Here is a 14,312-nt window from a genome sequence, read left to right as displayed (position 1 = left end):
GCACTTCCCCCGGGCAGAATACTCTCCAGCCCCCAGGATGTAGCAGGATGTTTACTTAGTCCTGAAACATAAAAAGTTTGTCTCCTGCTGAGTTAACATCACATGCACAAGTACCTGCCTTCTCCTTAATGCACAGCTATCTAAATAAGCATGACCTGACTTGACCCAGTTAAACTTGTGACATTGAAGGAGAACTTAAGGTAGCACAGCTGAGATCATAAAACAAGCATATGCAATTGTTGGAGGATAATCACATAGAAAGTAAATCACTTCACAAGTCAGTTTTGGGCACATTTCTACATTTTGGATGTAAAACTCATTCAGAAAATAATTCTGACTGAAGCGCGGAGAGACCCAAGAAAAACATTCACAGCATAGGCATCCAAAAAACTTTACCTCGATTCACTTAGATACAGATACATGTATTATTAGATGTACTAACTGAAGCTGTAGTATTCATTTATATCTGAAAGGCATAATTTCACAAGTTGAATATTCTTACATGTTTTTCTTCCAAATAGCACTTCTTTGTTTACTGATGTCATCACTAGAAGCAGTAGAAAAAAAAAGCCAAAAGAACACATTGCCCAGGCAATGAGAGGTTAACAATGAAAGGTTAACTGAACTATTAATGCAACACAGATGTACATCTGATTTTAAATCTAACACAGGTATTTTGTGCTATTAGTTTATATAAGTTTGACCAACTACTGTCTGGATATGCAATATAACACATACATACATGTGCTCAGCACATCTCACACCATTTCTACTACACTGCCGTTTCTCCTTAACCAAGAGGAAACAATCAGCTTTCACACCATGCCATGCTCTTAAGTATCAGCAAGAGAGCTGAATTAGTTAAGAACAGGCACACCTCCTGCAGATGAAAAACTCTATCAAATATCCCATCCTCCCAAATAATCCAAGTGGCTTCAAATCATCCCTTTCTGCCTGAGTAGCTGGCTCATTCCGTTAGCAAATATATATGCACAGCATCCCCACACCAACTCTACATGACTATCATCTTCGTCAGACTCCTTCTCCAATACCTTCAGGTACAGGAGCCCCACAACGACTCTGCGACGCCAGGAGCCAGTTTTCTCCATTATTCCCAAATTCCCTATTTCTTATGGTATTACATCTCGGAAATTAAGGATGTTCCTGTTTCTCCCCCTTCACAATCCATAAGATCATTAACTACCAAACTAAGTGTTCATTCTTGCAGGTCCAAAGGAAAAAACATGCTTGTTAAAATAAAGTTACAGGAGTTACACCTTGTAGAACATTTGCTAAAATTAAAATTCTTTAGTTGCTTGCTATAGATTATACTACCTGCACATTTAATGAGATGTGGTCTAAAGTCAGCAAAGCAAGACATGGAGCAAGTAGCTCCTAAATATGCTAATCAAATTTCACTAACCTAAACACCAGAGCAGGTTCAGTGCTTGGACTTTTTTTTTTATAGCAGTTTTCTTCAAATTATGTAGGTCAAAACTTTACTAATTGAACTAACGCACTTACCTACTTTTTCTGATTTAACATTTCACTGCTAACCTTGCAAAAAAAATCACTCATCATTTTATATTATTATAATATTTATATTATTAACTGCAAAATTTGGGGGTTTTGTTTGATTGGTTTGTTTTTTTTTTTTAATAAAGCTATACTGGATACTCTTAATTATGCTCTCTTTTAGCTCAAAAATTCATTAGAAAAGACATATTTGTCCTGAAATGAAGCCTTTTAGGAGAACGGCAAGCTATTATAAGCAGGACTAGAATCACAAGTCAAACCTGTGTCAGAATGGAGTGATTACATGATTATGGGGGAGCTCTTAAAGGAGAAAGGAATCATTACCACATGGTCTGCGGCATCTTGGCCAACCATTTCACATACCATGCCACACCATGCCACAGTGTTTAATATTGAAGGAAGCAGAGATCATTATAGCTCAAAGATAGGCTTGGCCTAAATCAAAACTAATTTTCTAAACTTTGCTTCTTTACATTAACAATGCTGTTCCTGTGTTTAAAAATACTTACCCTTACAGTCAATTAACAAGAGTTTTGAGACAGACAAAACAAAATGTAAATCCAGGCAAACACTGTGTACATACTGGGAAAGAAAATGGTTTCTCTGCTGTCTTTACACAGATATTTGGTGGTTTATGGTTGATAATGACATTAAATACTTAAAGTGCTTAACAGTCATCATTTTATCAAAAATTAGTGAACCACACTTAGGGGTAAGAAATTAGTGGTTCAATTCACTTGGTGTTCAGGTAGGATGAAGAGACATTTGTAAATAGTGATTTATTTTGTAATTAGTGCCTTGCTGGTACATATACGTTGGTTATTCCAGCTGGTCATATTCACAATCTTAATTTTAATTTTCTCTGGCTTGTCTATTTTGTTTTCAGTTGCATTTAATTAGATGTCTGATGTAAGATTATAATTAGGAGATTTTAATGTAAAAGGTCAATAAACATAACAGGAAAGGCTGTGCTGGAAGACGAACCATCTCTGTCTCAGCAAATCGAAGCAAACTCACATAAACAACTTAGTTACCTATAAAGTTGGAGGCAAGATTTACAAGAAGCCTGACTCTACTTCTCTTTCCTATGTTACCCATGTAATCAATAACTCCACAAGGAACCAACCATCTGACTTATTTCATCCGGCACACTGAGAGTATGGGTTTTCTTCCAGTGAGCCTCCACACTTCATTGATTCTTCTATTTTATGCAGGTGGGAAGTCCCAGTTTTTGTCCAGCATTTCATTTTCCCAGGGGTGCTTCTGTTTTTCTGCAAGGAAATCCACTTTCTTAACAAATCAAGGCTGATATCTGCTCAGGACTGACAATCATCTCATTCATGTCCAACCTAGTTCATCTATTTCTGCTGTTAAAAAAGTGATATTGCCTGTTTACAGATGTTTAAAACACAAATAAAGAGATAAGTTAAATCCAGCAAAACAAAGCCCTGTGAACCTGTGGCCTCTCAGTAAGTGATACTCACTGAGTACTCTCATTTGCATCTTTATTTCTGCCCTTCCCAAGAAAATTTATGTCTTTATCAACTTACATTGCAAGGCAGTAAAATGTAGGTAGACTGTAAAATAAGAATTTAACCTTTTAAATAGGTAAATGAATAAGCCCACAAGGAAGCCTGTAATTTTCCCGCATCTCTCTCTAATTTTTAAAAGGAGGGGATCAAAATAAATCAATGCTTTTTGCCATAATTCTTCATTTAAAGATTCCAGAAGGCTGGACTTCTAGAATGAGGTAAAGGGCATTTCATTCCATCCTGCCAGACCTAAAGACAATCCCATTTAGTGTTCTAATGCCTCTTCTGCTGTGTGAAACTTTTGCATCGGGTGTATCTTCTGTTGTGTGAAACTTTTGCATCGTGTGTATCAAATGGACCACAAATGTTCCTACCTACCTTCTTCTTTCCCCTTCTCTCAAAAAAAAGTTGGAGATCCCTACGCTCTAGTGCTTATCCTTAGCACAAAGAACCTGCAATTGCATCCAGTTTCATTTGGAAACACATCTGGCTTGGAGGCTTACTGTGCAACTCAATTCTGATGTAACCGCAGCATCACCAACGCGGGGAAAGGAGACTAGAGAATAGGATTGGTATTTAACGCATTTGGAGCTTGTCTAACGGTATGATGTTATCCAGGATGTGTAATGGAGTAGTCATGCTCCAGTGTGATGTAAAAATTTGTCCACTAAAAAATTTCAGTCCCTTACACCATGAGCACACAAGCTGGAATTCTACAGCTTGCTGTGGCAACTACTGAAACCCAAGAGATGCTCTTGGATAAACTGTCCTGACACTGGCGACCTGCTCTAAGAGCTCCCCATGTGCCCAAACATGCAGTGATTTTCCCTGTGTGCACATACTAGAGCAAACATCAAGTGGACTACCTACCCCCCAGCCAAACAATCTACACATTTGCTATAGATCTGGTCCAACAGCAAGAAAGGAGTTGCAACAGATGAGTATTGCTGTACTTTTTCCAAAGGGAAAAGTTCACTGCAGCTGTGTGGCACATGCAGGAGACTGGCTCCCACCCCTATGTACCACTGCCATTGCAAGAAGGGCTAAGCATTAACTAAGAACTGGGAAACTTCGCGTGTGAAAATGCTGAAACACTGTGGCTAAAATCCTACTCTAGCACAGTTGCAGAGATCCAGCAAAATGGCTGAATCACCTTCTCAGAAGTAACTGTGAGCAGAATTTTAGAGATGCAGAAATCTGTCCTTTTTTATTAAAATTTCATTCTGTTCATTCAGAGACAATTGCAAAGTTCAACTACCTTTGCTGGGTGGGTAGCAAATTGTAAATCACCGTTTAGTAGAATCTGCATTATGTGACCTACATTTAAAGGCCTCATGTCTTAGAACATTCAAATACTTCAGATGTATCATCTGTCATACTACTAGCTAAAGATTCCATACTACTAGCTAGTATCACTCATCTTCAAAACATAAATTGTGACAGAATAAAAAATTTTGATATATAGCCCTTAAAAGGTATCTTATTTTTTTAAAAAAAACTTACTCAAGTAGCATGCATGCATACCATGCAAAAAAAGGTCAGCGGCCTGGAGCATCTGCCCTATGAGGAGAGACTGAGGGAGCTGGGCCTGTTCAGCCTGGAGAAGAGAAGGCTGAGAGGGGACCTGATCAGTGTCTAGAAGTACCTCAAGGGAGGCAGTGAGGAGGATGATGCTGGCCTCTTTTCACTGGTGGCCAGCGACAGAACTAGAGGTAATGGCCACAAACTGAAACACCAAAAGTTCCACAGGAACTTAAGGAAAAATTTCTTAACAGTGAGGGTGACAGAGCACTGGAACAGGCTGCCCAGAGAGGTTGTGGAGTCTCCTTCTCTGGAGATCTTCAAAACTGGCTTGGATGCAGTCCTGTGCCACGTGCTCTGGGTGACCCTGCGTGTGCAGGGAGGTTGGAATAGATGACCTCTAGAGGTCCCTTCCAACCTTAAGCATTCTATGATTCTATGAAAAAAGGCAGGCGCGTAATTTTCACACCCCGATTTATTTCAGCTTTGTAAGGATGTATTATTCCAAGTAGTGTTGCTGCCACCAAAAGTAGCTGCCAAATGTTAGCATCCACCCAAAGAGATTTGACAGTTTTATTCACAAGACAGAGCTAAAATCATTCTTTTGCTGATATTGGCAGCATTGCCTTTGGATAAGATCCTCTAAATATATGTAAAATAAACAAAAGAAATTTGTGACTACTTGACAATAAGCTACGGACCAGCTTTTGAAATACCTGGTTGCGAAAGGCAATCAGGGCTCAAAAAGGCCCTCCCAATTTCTTGAGAAATGGCTATTACTTGGATTTGGTGGAAGATGTGTTATGGCTTGTTGCCGCTCAAGTTGTTGGAGAAATGCATGCAAGTAAACAGCATTTGGCCTGTAATCTGCAAAAGGGATGTAGGGAACCATGAGAAATGCTTTGTGCCTATTGCATTTTAAGATCCAGTGAACATCTAGAACCATACAGACTAATTTTAAAGCTTTTCTTCAATAAATTAGCCCAATGTTGTCTGTTTGAAAAGATCTCTGTGTGTGTTCTGTTGGGCACTGCAGTGAACAGCTCAGCTTGCATGGACAATTGGCTCTACCCTTCTTTCTAGCTTCATGTGTATTTTCGGTAAGAACTGGTAGCCACATTGTTTTCAGTTCTATGTTCACAAAAAGTTTCAGCTACAGCATTCTGTGAAAGAATCATCAGTTGCACCTTGATTTATAATACCAATTGCAAATAAAATTGTGTAAGAATGTTTGATGGGCCTTTTTTTTTTCTTATTTCAAATATTATGGCAGAAAGCAAGCAAGCAGTAGAAAAAAACATTTAAATAATTAATGGTCAGTCTCTGCAATTTATCACTTTTAAAAGACCAGTCTCACTGGCATCATTGGGACTGCTTTATCCTGGTATTTGGCTAGCAATGAACAACTAGGCGGTCAGCATACAGATGGAGCATTCTTGGAAACCTCTCCTTATTAATCTTCCTTCAACACAAGAATAGAATCCCAAACTGTACTCAGAGAAAATCCTGTTGAACTGCAAAAGGATCTGAAAACCCACAAGTGTTTCACAAAAGAGCTGGAACAAGCTCTCACCATTGAACATGTGAGCTCTGAGATTACATCACGGCCATGGCAATGGAGTTTTCAGACATCCCATGTGTATCACAGGTCTTTAGTTTAATTAGAAATTATGCTTTGAGTTATCCATCCTCCATTTGTCAAGATAGGTTGCCAGACGAAGCCAACACTGACAGCCAGAATTTGATCAGGCAGTATTGGGAAGTCTAGCTCTCATTTTTCATTTGTATAAAATAACATTACATGAGTGGAATGTGATTTTATTATCTCTATTAATGTCACTCCTACTGATTCTTGACAGAAAACTCAGGAAAAAATAAAACAATAGTGAAGCTCTTCCCATAGGGCTTTACACGCCTCCATCCTTCCTCCTAGGTTAGTAAACCACTCTTGTCTGTGAGGCAACTGTTACTCTTCTTGATGAATAAAAAGATTCTCTAAAAGGCTACTATCTAAAGGGCATAATGAATGGTGGAAGTTTCCTTGTTGCAGGGGGACACTCTTTTTTCACTGAAAAGAAAAATCAATGAGTGGAATGTAAGTAGCATGTTAAATGCCTTAATTATTGCTCATTTCTTTGCCTTCACAAAGTGTATGCATCTTAACCCAAAGTCTGCAAACCTTTCTAAAGACAATGTATCTTAGACATTCATGTTACATTTTCTCTCAAATTTCTTTATATTTAATCTGGAAAAAAAATTAATTCAGGTAACTACAATAAAATATATGGAGGGTCAAGTTTCAATAGATTTTTATATCTTAAAACAAAAAAGGTAGTTTGAAATATTGCTTGGCTCTTTTCAAAGGGAAAGACATAGAGGAAGCAGGATGGAATATGCAATGTACATATGATGTTTTTTCAAGATTCTTGGAAAAAGAGCAGCTTACAAATGTACCAGAGCTCAAGCAATGACTGAACAAAGAATGACAAATAACTGAAGGTCTCTTATGGCAACTTTGACATAACAGCACTGCGCAAATTTTTAACTATGTGCTCAACACAGCAGCACGCTCAGGAAAAACAGCTTTTTAGCTGTTCCATTGCAAACAAGACTCTGCAGTCAAGGATGATGACAACATAGCAACAGCAACAGTTTCAAATTTTATCTGATATATCTAAAATGGAATTTTTATTTCGGCGTCAGCTATCTGAATGGGGAACATGTTTGGAACACATATATGCTTGAACTGCAGCTAGCCTGAGAATAAACTTGTGCTCCTAGGAGAAGTATGACTGATCCAAAAATTTTTACTAAGGCTCCCATGGACCTGGGTTCTATTTAAATGATGAAAGGTCGTCTTATAAATCAAGTCAAGAGAATGATAGATAAATGATGATGCACATAATTTTCAAGCAAACATTTGTTATGATTATCTCTTACTACCAGTAAGTTTCTTCGCAAACATTTTCTCCATCTTAATTTTACCCACATGCAATCTACATGGAAGCAAAAGCCTAACAAGAACAAGGAGTATAAAAGTCAAACGCTTTTCGAGAACATAAAAAACTTCTACCTGCTTTCTTTCAGACCACCTTCAGTTGATGTTCAGTATTTTTCTCCACAACTAACTCCGCTACTTCTGCTTTGGAAAGTCTGACAAAATGTCAATAATTAGATGCCAACCACCTAAGAGTTGTGTGAAACTTGGCGGTTTCACTTTGCAGGAGTGCAGGCAAATATTTTATTTGGTGTCAATCCACACATGTTCCCTCTCCACCACTTTCAGTTTGAGTTTTGACTTTTGAATAAGCCCAAACAGGCAAATGAATAGGCAGTCAAAATTTCCACATTTTACCTGGTTTCACTTCATGACCACGCAAATAAAAAACAGGCAGGCATATCTTCATGAATCAACAATGGATCAAGCTTGATGTTCAGATTTATGGAAGAAATACAAGGAAGTATTTGTCATGGCTGTGGTGATTTACCTATACCCAGCCACAAAAAACTTAGGGTTGTGGCAACGTTAACCCTCCCTAGCACCGTTACCACTTGTGCTCTACATTCTGTAAAGTGCTGCAGATGTGTGCATTTATGATGCTATATAAAGGCTCAAAATGAGAATAATAGTAATAATAATTGGTTTTGTTTTAAATCCTGCCAGGATTTTACATCATCATAGCTGCCTTCTACTCTTTCCATCCACCCCCAAGTATCTTGAGACCACAGCTCACTGGAGTGCCACTGCCGTTGTCAGTGTGCCCAATTCTGATCTTCAGTCGGTTAAAATCAGCAGTAATCTAACATCGCTAACTACAGCAAGTGAAGCTTGCTGTGCATAGGGAGGTAAAGTCAAATGCCATTGAAGCAAAAAACATCAGAAAGGTTTGATTATATTAGCATGCCCTCTGAGGACAGATTTGTTGTGTACCCTAGGAAAGAAAAAAAAAAAGAAAGGAAAGAAGACTGTGGAGTCCCAAATCCAAGTAACTACAGGTATTAGGACAGGTTGTGAGGCAGAGAAAGAAGGAAAAAGGGATGAGAGAGATGAAAGAAAATGTGGAATGAAGACAAGAAAGGAGATGTCAGACAGGGGCAGAGGACAACACATGAGGAGAAAAAAACTTGAACGTGAAATGAGAATGCAGGATAAAAGGATTGCTGTTGGATTACGGATGTTGATATTGGAAAAGAAAGGTGAGTGAACATTTGGGTAATTTCAGGAATAAGATAAAATTAGAGATGGAGAGGAGAAAAGTTCAAGGATAAACAGCGTAAGGATGAAAAGGAGATCCGAAGAAGGGAAGTATGAGACAAAGGTGGAAATACATTTAGAAATGGGACAAAGAATACCAAAACTATATATAAAGCAGAAGTAGGCCTTGAGAAAGCGTATGAATGGGAAAAGCAAAGGGGTTTCAGAGAAGCCTAGTGGTAGGCCTAAAGAGCGTATGAAAGTGATGGATGAGAATGGAAGGCAGTAGAAGACCTAGGTGCTCCCCATGTGTGCAAGGTCTCCTTACCAGTCCACCACAGGTACTGAAAGAGGCGAAGGAGCCTGGGTAGCGGAGAACAGCACCACTGTAGTAACAAGCTCTCTCAGGCTGAGGCTGTGCAGCACTGGGTGGGCTCTTCCCCTCACCCCTGAGCCGCTCCTCCACAGCAAAGCCGGGCGCCAGGAAGCGACTGTCCCTCTTGAGCAGCAGGTAGAGCTCCCGAGAGAATGCCGGGATCCTCAGCAGCACCTCCTCTCCATCTTCGGATGGAGGTGGCGGCGGCGGGGAAGGCGGTGGTGGCAGCTGTGAGGCAGCACCGGAGCCCTGGGGCAGTGGGGACCAGTGGTAGAACTCCTGTGACTCGTACTCGTCTTCGGCGTCCTCCTCCTCCACCGCCTCTCCCACGGCCTGCATTTGCCCCTCCACCGAGGAGGACACAGAGCGTACCTCCCGGGAGCTGCCCGCCGCCGGGCTGGGGGAGATGGGGGTGCTGGGGGTGCTGCTCCGGTTCCCACAGCTGGGGTCAGCGCTGCAGCCTCCACCACCACCACTGCCACCGGCTGGCTCCTGCTGGCCCCGGCTCCACAGTGCAGGGAAGACTATCTCCCATTCCTCGGAATCTTCAAAAGCCTGCAGACCTGTGGGAAGGCCAACAGAGGTTTTAAACAAGCTGGACAACCAACAGTGCCCGGCATGTGTCAGAAACCTACCTACGTCCACTATGGCAAACTCTTTCCAGGTCTCATGCCACCAAGCAAGCCACCCAAAACCAGGCTGGGCTCCATTTGGCCCTTCCATTCTGTCTTGGCATACAGGAGGCTGTCCAGCCACCAGCTGTCCCTGTGTCTGCTCAGGATTTCAGACACACGATGGTCCTGGTAAGAAAACTGGAGCTCAGACTGGGTAGAAGCTGTACTGGTGCCAGTGCCAGACCAGGCTCTTCACCCATGCCCACCTACTCTTCAAGATAACCATTATGCAATGAGGTCTGCATGCACCTTTTCCTATTTACACAAAAAATGTGGCAACTTTACCATAAGGTTCAAAAAAGTGTTATTTTAGCAGGGAATACTGAAAAAAAAAAAAAAAAAGCAGAACTCGACCTCGTTCTCAGCTTACTCTGTAGGATCCCACTACTATTTCAAAAGTTTGTGGTCAAACGCATGCGCACTTCACAGCCGTGCATCCCCCAGCACAGGAGCACAGGTACCAGTAGCACGTGCACCCAGGCGCCACATCGTCACCGCCGCAACCACAGCCAAACCGAACAGCTGGCAGCCGCATCCGTGAATTGCATCCACCTTCCCACGATTTAGCAGAAACTCCCAGCACGACCTTATAAGATGCTCATAAAGACCGGCATGGGCACAGTCGCCACAGCCCTGATACATACACACACACACACACACATATATATGTATATAGCAAGGGAGTTTGGTTTGCAGACTCGACACGCACACACCGCCAAGATGCCACATCTGGCACCAGCCGCACACACACAGGGCAGCACGCCCGCACGTTATATAAAGACCCGGCGCTTACAGAGGCACGCACGGCGCCTATAGCCGTCTCCGCCACCCCCCCGCACACACACACACACACACACACGCCGAGCGGCGCGGGCTGCGCGGCGGCTCCGCGGGGCGCGCACCTACCTGCGGCCAGCCCGCTGGACAGCACGCACAGCTGGTAGACCACGCAGCACACGCGGCTCAGCCGCATCCTCCCCGCAGGCGCCGCGCAGGCAGCGCGCAGTGCCGGGGCGGCGGGCGCGGAGCCCCGCGGGGGCGCAACCACCCGCGGAGAAGCGGCCACGCGCGAGCAGCGCGTCGCGGCGGGGCGGGCGGCCGGACGGGAGCGCGAGCGAGCGACCGAGCGCGAGGCGAGCGGGCGGGCGGAGCGCGGCGGGCGGGGGCCGGACGGCAGCGCGGCCCGTGCGCGCACGCAGCGCCCGGCGGGCAGGCAGGGGCGCCCCGCGGCGGGGACCGCGCTGCCCCCACGGGGCGGGACGCGGCGGGACGGGCCCCGCCGCCGCCGCCGCCGGCCCCACCCCCGGTGCGGCCCCCCGTGCGCCGCCGCCAGTCCCCGGCCCTGCGGCTCGCCCCGCGCCCGGGGAAGAGCCCTGCAAAGGGGCGACACGAGGAATGTAAAAATCTGTATATTCATATTTACAAAAAAAAAAAAACAAAAAAAACCTCCTTCGCCAGCCCCTGTCTCCGCTGGAGTTTCTCTTCCAGGAGTGGCGGAAAGTGGCTGTTCCTACCTGGTTTAGCGTAACTTGACGCCGGGCCCCCTTCTTGCCCCGCTGAAAAGGAAGCCCACTGCCCTCCCACCCCTGCTCGGGTCTGACGGAGGCGGGGGACCCAGCGAAAGCCGTGGGTGATGGGGGAAGCAACAGGTAAACCCCTGCGCAGGGCCGCCAAAAGCCATCGGGACAACAGGTAAGCCCTAGCCGGCTGGGCCACCAAAGAGCCGTGGGTGAACAGTGGGGGCAACAACAAAACCCTCCCTGGCCAGGATGCCTCATTTTTCCAAGCTCTTACTGCTTTGACCCACTGCTGCTTCTGTCGGAGGTCCCTGTTGTGCCTTCAGGGCGAGCGGGTTTAGCGGCTCATGTGGAAAAGCCAACAGGGCCACTGGGCAAGGTGAGCCAGCAGACCTGATGGATGGATGGATGGATGATGCCACCTCCACTTTCGATGCTCGACATGAAAAACAGCAAACAAACACAAATCACGTGTTCCGACCCCAAATGAGAAACACGTTTAGGCTCCGCGGGAGTCAAAGGCAGCCTGGGGGTTGCTCTCCAGTGCCTTCAATAGCTGTTTGAGGGTTGTGCTGAAAGGGTGTGCACAGCTACTGCCAAACTGTATTTTTGGTTAGTTGTATTTTAGCTTTTAAGGGGGAAAAAGACACTGTAAAGTGGTCCTTTCTTGGAAACCAGGCTAACTTCCACTAAGCAAAATGAGGGGAGGTTAGTAAAAAGATGAGAGGTTTACCTTTAACAATTTAGGGTGAAGAGACTTTTCCAGAGAATGCGAACTAGTATTTGCACAATTATTAAGCTGGCCTTAAAATGAATTTTGAGTGAAACTTTGTTTCCCAACCAAATAACAGTAATAAATACATACATATTTACAGAGGAATGATTAGGCCCAGTGTTGCAGCCTTTCCCACAGCTAAAGCCCCCTTTGCAACCAGTAAGCAAATGGTACAAGTTGCAGCTCTTAAGCTGCTGGGTAAATGCTAAACACTGCTTTTGATTACACTTTTTTTTTTGGAAAAAAAAAAAAAAAGGCAAACTAAGGTTATAGATGTGATAAGGAAATACACCCACAGGGAAGATTGTACTCGCCCAGTGTACAGTTACATCCTAAAAGATTTCAACTGAGAGCTAGCAGAAATAAGGGGGAAAATAGTCATGACATGCATGACATGCATGTTTGCTCATTTTGAAACTGAATTGCTGTAACTGTTTTCAATCTGCTGAAGTTGTCAGTTCCTTTGGACCAAATTCTGCTTCTTTTGTTCACATGTATATTCATACTTAAAAGACAAAAGAACTACATTTGTTAGGAAGGTAAGCAGAATTTGGCCCTTTCAACACAAGCTGCAGGGGGTAAAAGGACTCTAGGAAGCCAATTGAGAAGGACTTTAATATGTTTGACTTTACTACCAGCTAAAAAAAAAAGAGGAACATTTTGAATTGGGCTCGAAATATGAAGAGCAAACAAGGTAAAGTCAATGTTCAGATACACAGCAAATTTCTTCAATCTATTTTATGTTTTCTTTTTTTATTGTTTCAATAGTTAAAGTAAAAATATAGGAGGAAGTTCTCCTATGTATATGTCTGGGGAAATTGCCCTATAAAACAGAGCCCCCACTGGTGTTCATTAGTTTTAACAAAGAGGCTGGTCATAGGTTAATGCCGGTAGAGGGTCTCATAGCCCACCACATGCTAACTGTCATCTGACAGACTTCTTTTGGAGTATACATCCAAGAGAATGAAAATTAAAGAAGTAAAACAATAGTTTCATACTGCAGTTATTTTGCAGAGTGAATTATGTTGCATCCACATGTACTGTACCAAAAAAAAAAAAAAAGCTTTTAATTTTATTAATCACAAAGGCACCAAAAGTGTTTTTCCTTTATTGCATGTATTGCATGCTGACTGAAATTCACTGTGAATTTGTAAACTAGAAGAAATACTGTCTTCTAACTCAATAAAGAGCAAAAAATAAAAGAAAGGCTCTATTTGCTCCGGGAGGTTCTTAGAGCTGCACGCCATATCTGAAGAGTTGCTGCCTGTTGGCACTGGGAGTGACTCATGCAGAATCAAAGTGCATTATGAGAGGATTGTGTTGGCTCGTGGGTGCCCAAGTCTCACAATGGTCCAGACTGTCTCACTGCTGGGGAAAAAATGCCGAGAAGGAGCTAAATATTGTGTCCTTGTTCATCCTTCCTGGTTGACATAAGTCAGTCTTGTTTCATTTGAATCAAGGGAGATTGGGCAATATCCCTGTGGTAGCCTCTCCTCCAGTGTGCTGAATTTGCATAACCAACTGCACATATGGTGCTGCCTGGTCCAGCAAAGGACTCAGAAATCTCATTTCATCAGTGTAACGAAATCTTGCATGTCAGTGCCTGAATCCCATGTAGGTGACATCCACAGATAGCTCCAGAGCTCTCTCAAAGACTAGATCTCTGCCTCCCTTTGCTGCTATGGGTTTGCTTAAGTCTGGCCTGCTCATGAGTTTTTTTCCCCATCTCCCAGGAAGTCTATTTCAACTTAATTACAGGGATTAAGACCAGTATGGGGAAAAAAAAAAAAAAACTTTTGAATTTAATATGTCAGCTCCTAAGGAGACAGAGAATCGGTCAGGGAATTTTCATGGTTTATTTTTTTGACTTTAGTTAATCATCTAGCTGTAAAAGCTATCAAGCTTATGCATAAAAAATTGGATTAAAATTACCTCAGCTTTACAGCGTATACAAGCTTGCTTCAAGTAATTATTACCAGAAGAAAAAACTTTAATCCTCTTCACAGAGATTTGGTTGATAATTATTTGAGCATAGTTTTATATGTGTCTGATTGATGATATCATTGATTTTCATCTTCTTTTTAGTCTCTGGGTACATTCATTTCAAATTTTTACAACTTAACAAAATAAGCTAGATCAATGGAAGAAACTATACTTCTTTGGATGGGGCTTACTACCTTAAGGCC

The 14,312-nt window shown here is 42.9% G+C and overlaps 1 protein-coding gene across 1 annotated transcript in view; it reads right to left on the bottom strand.

Annotated features, from left to right (window-relative positions):
* ADAMTS19 (ADAM metallopeptidase with thrombospondin type 1 motif 19) overlaps positions 1 to 10,843 on the bottom strand; it is a 139,872-nt gene extending 129,029 nt beyond the window's left edge. Inside the window, exons 1-2 of the mRNA XM_088532682.1 lie at positions 10,741 to 10,843; positions 9,113 to 9,723 (exon numbers count right to left, since the gene is read on the bottom strand). Of these exons, the coding sequence (XP_088388808.1) occupies positions 9,113 to 9,723; positions 10,741 to 10,807 (678 nt within the window). The 5' untranslated portion in view covers positions 10,808 to 10,843. The remainder of the gene's footprint in view (positions 1 to 9,112; positions 9,724 to 10,740) is intronic.
* Positions 10,844 to 14,312: the final 3,469 nt, after the last annotated feature.

Source organism: Tinamus guttatus, unplaced genomic scaffold (genome assembly GCF_059628265.1).
Source record: "Tinamus guttatus ecotype Peru unplaced genomic scaffold, ASM5962826v1 Tinamus_guttatus_pri_ptg000464l, whole genome shotgun sequence".
In the NCBI taxonomy this organism is placed as follows: Eukaryota; Metazoa; Chordata; class Aves; order Tinamiformes; family Tinamidae; genus Tinamus; species Tinamus guttatus.
Note: the sequence above shows the minus strand (reverse complement) of the source record. Positions and strands in the feature narration are given on the sequence as shown.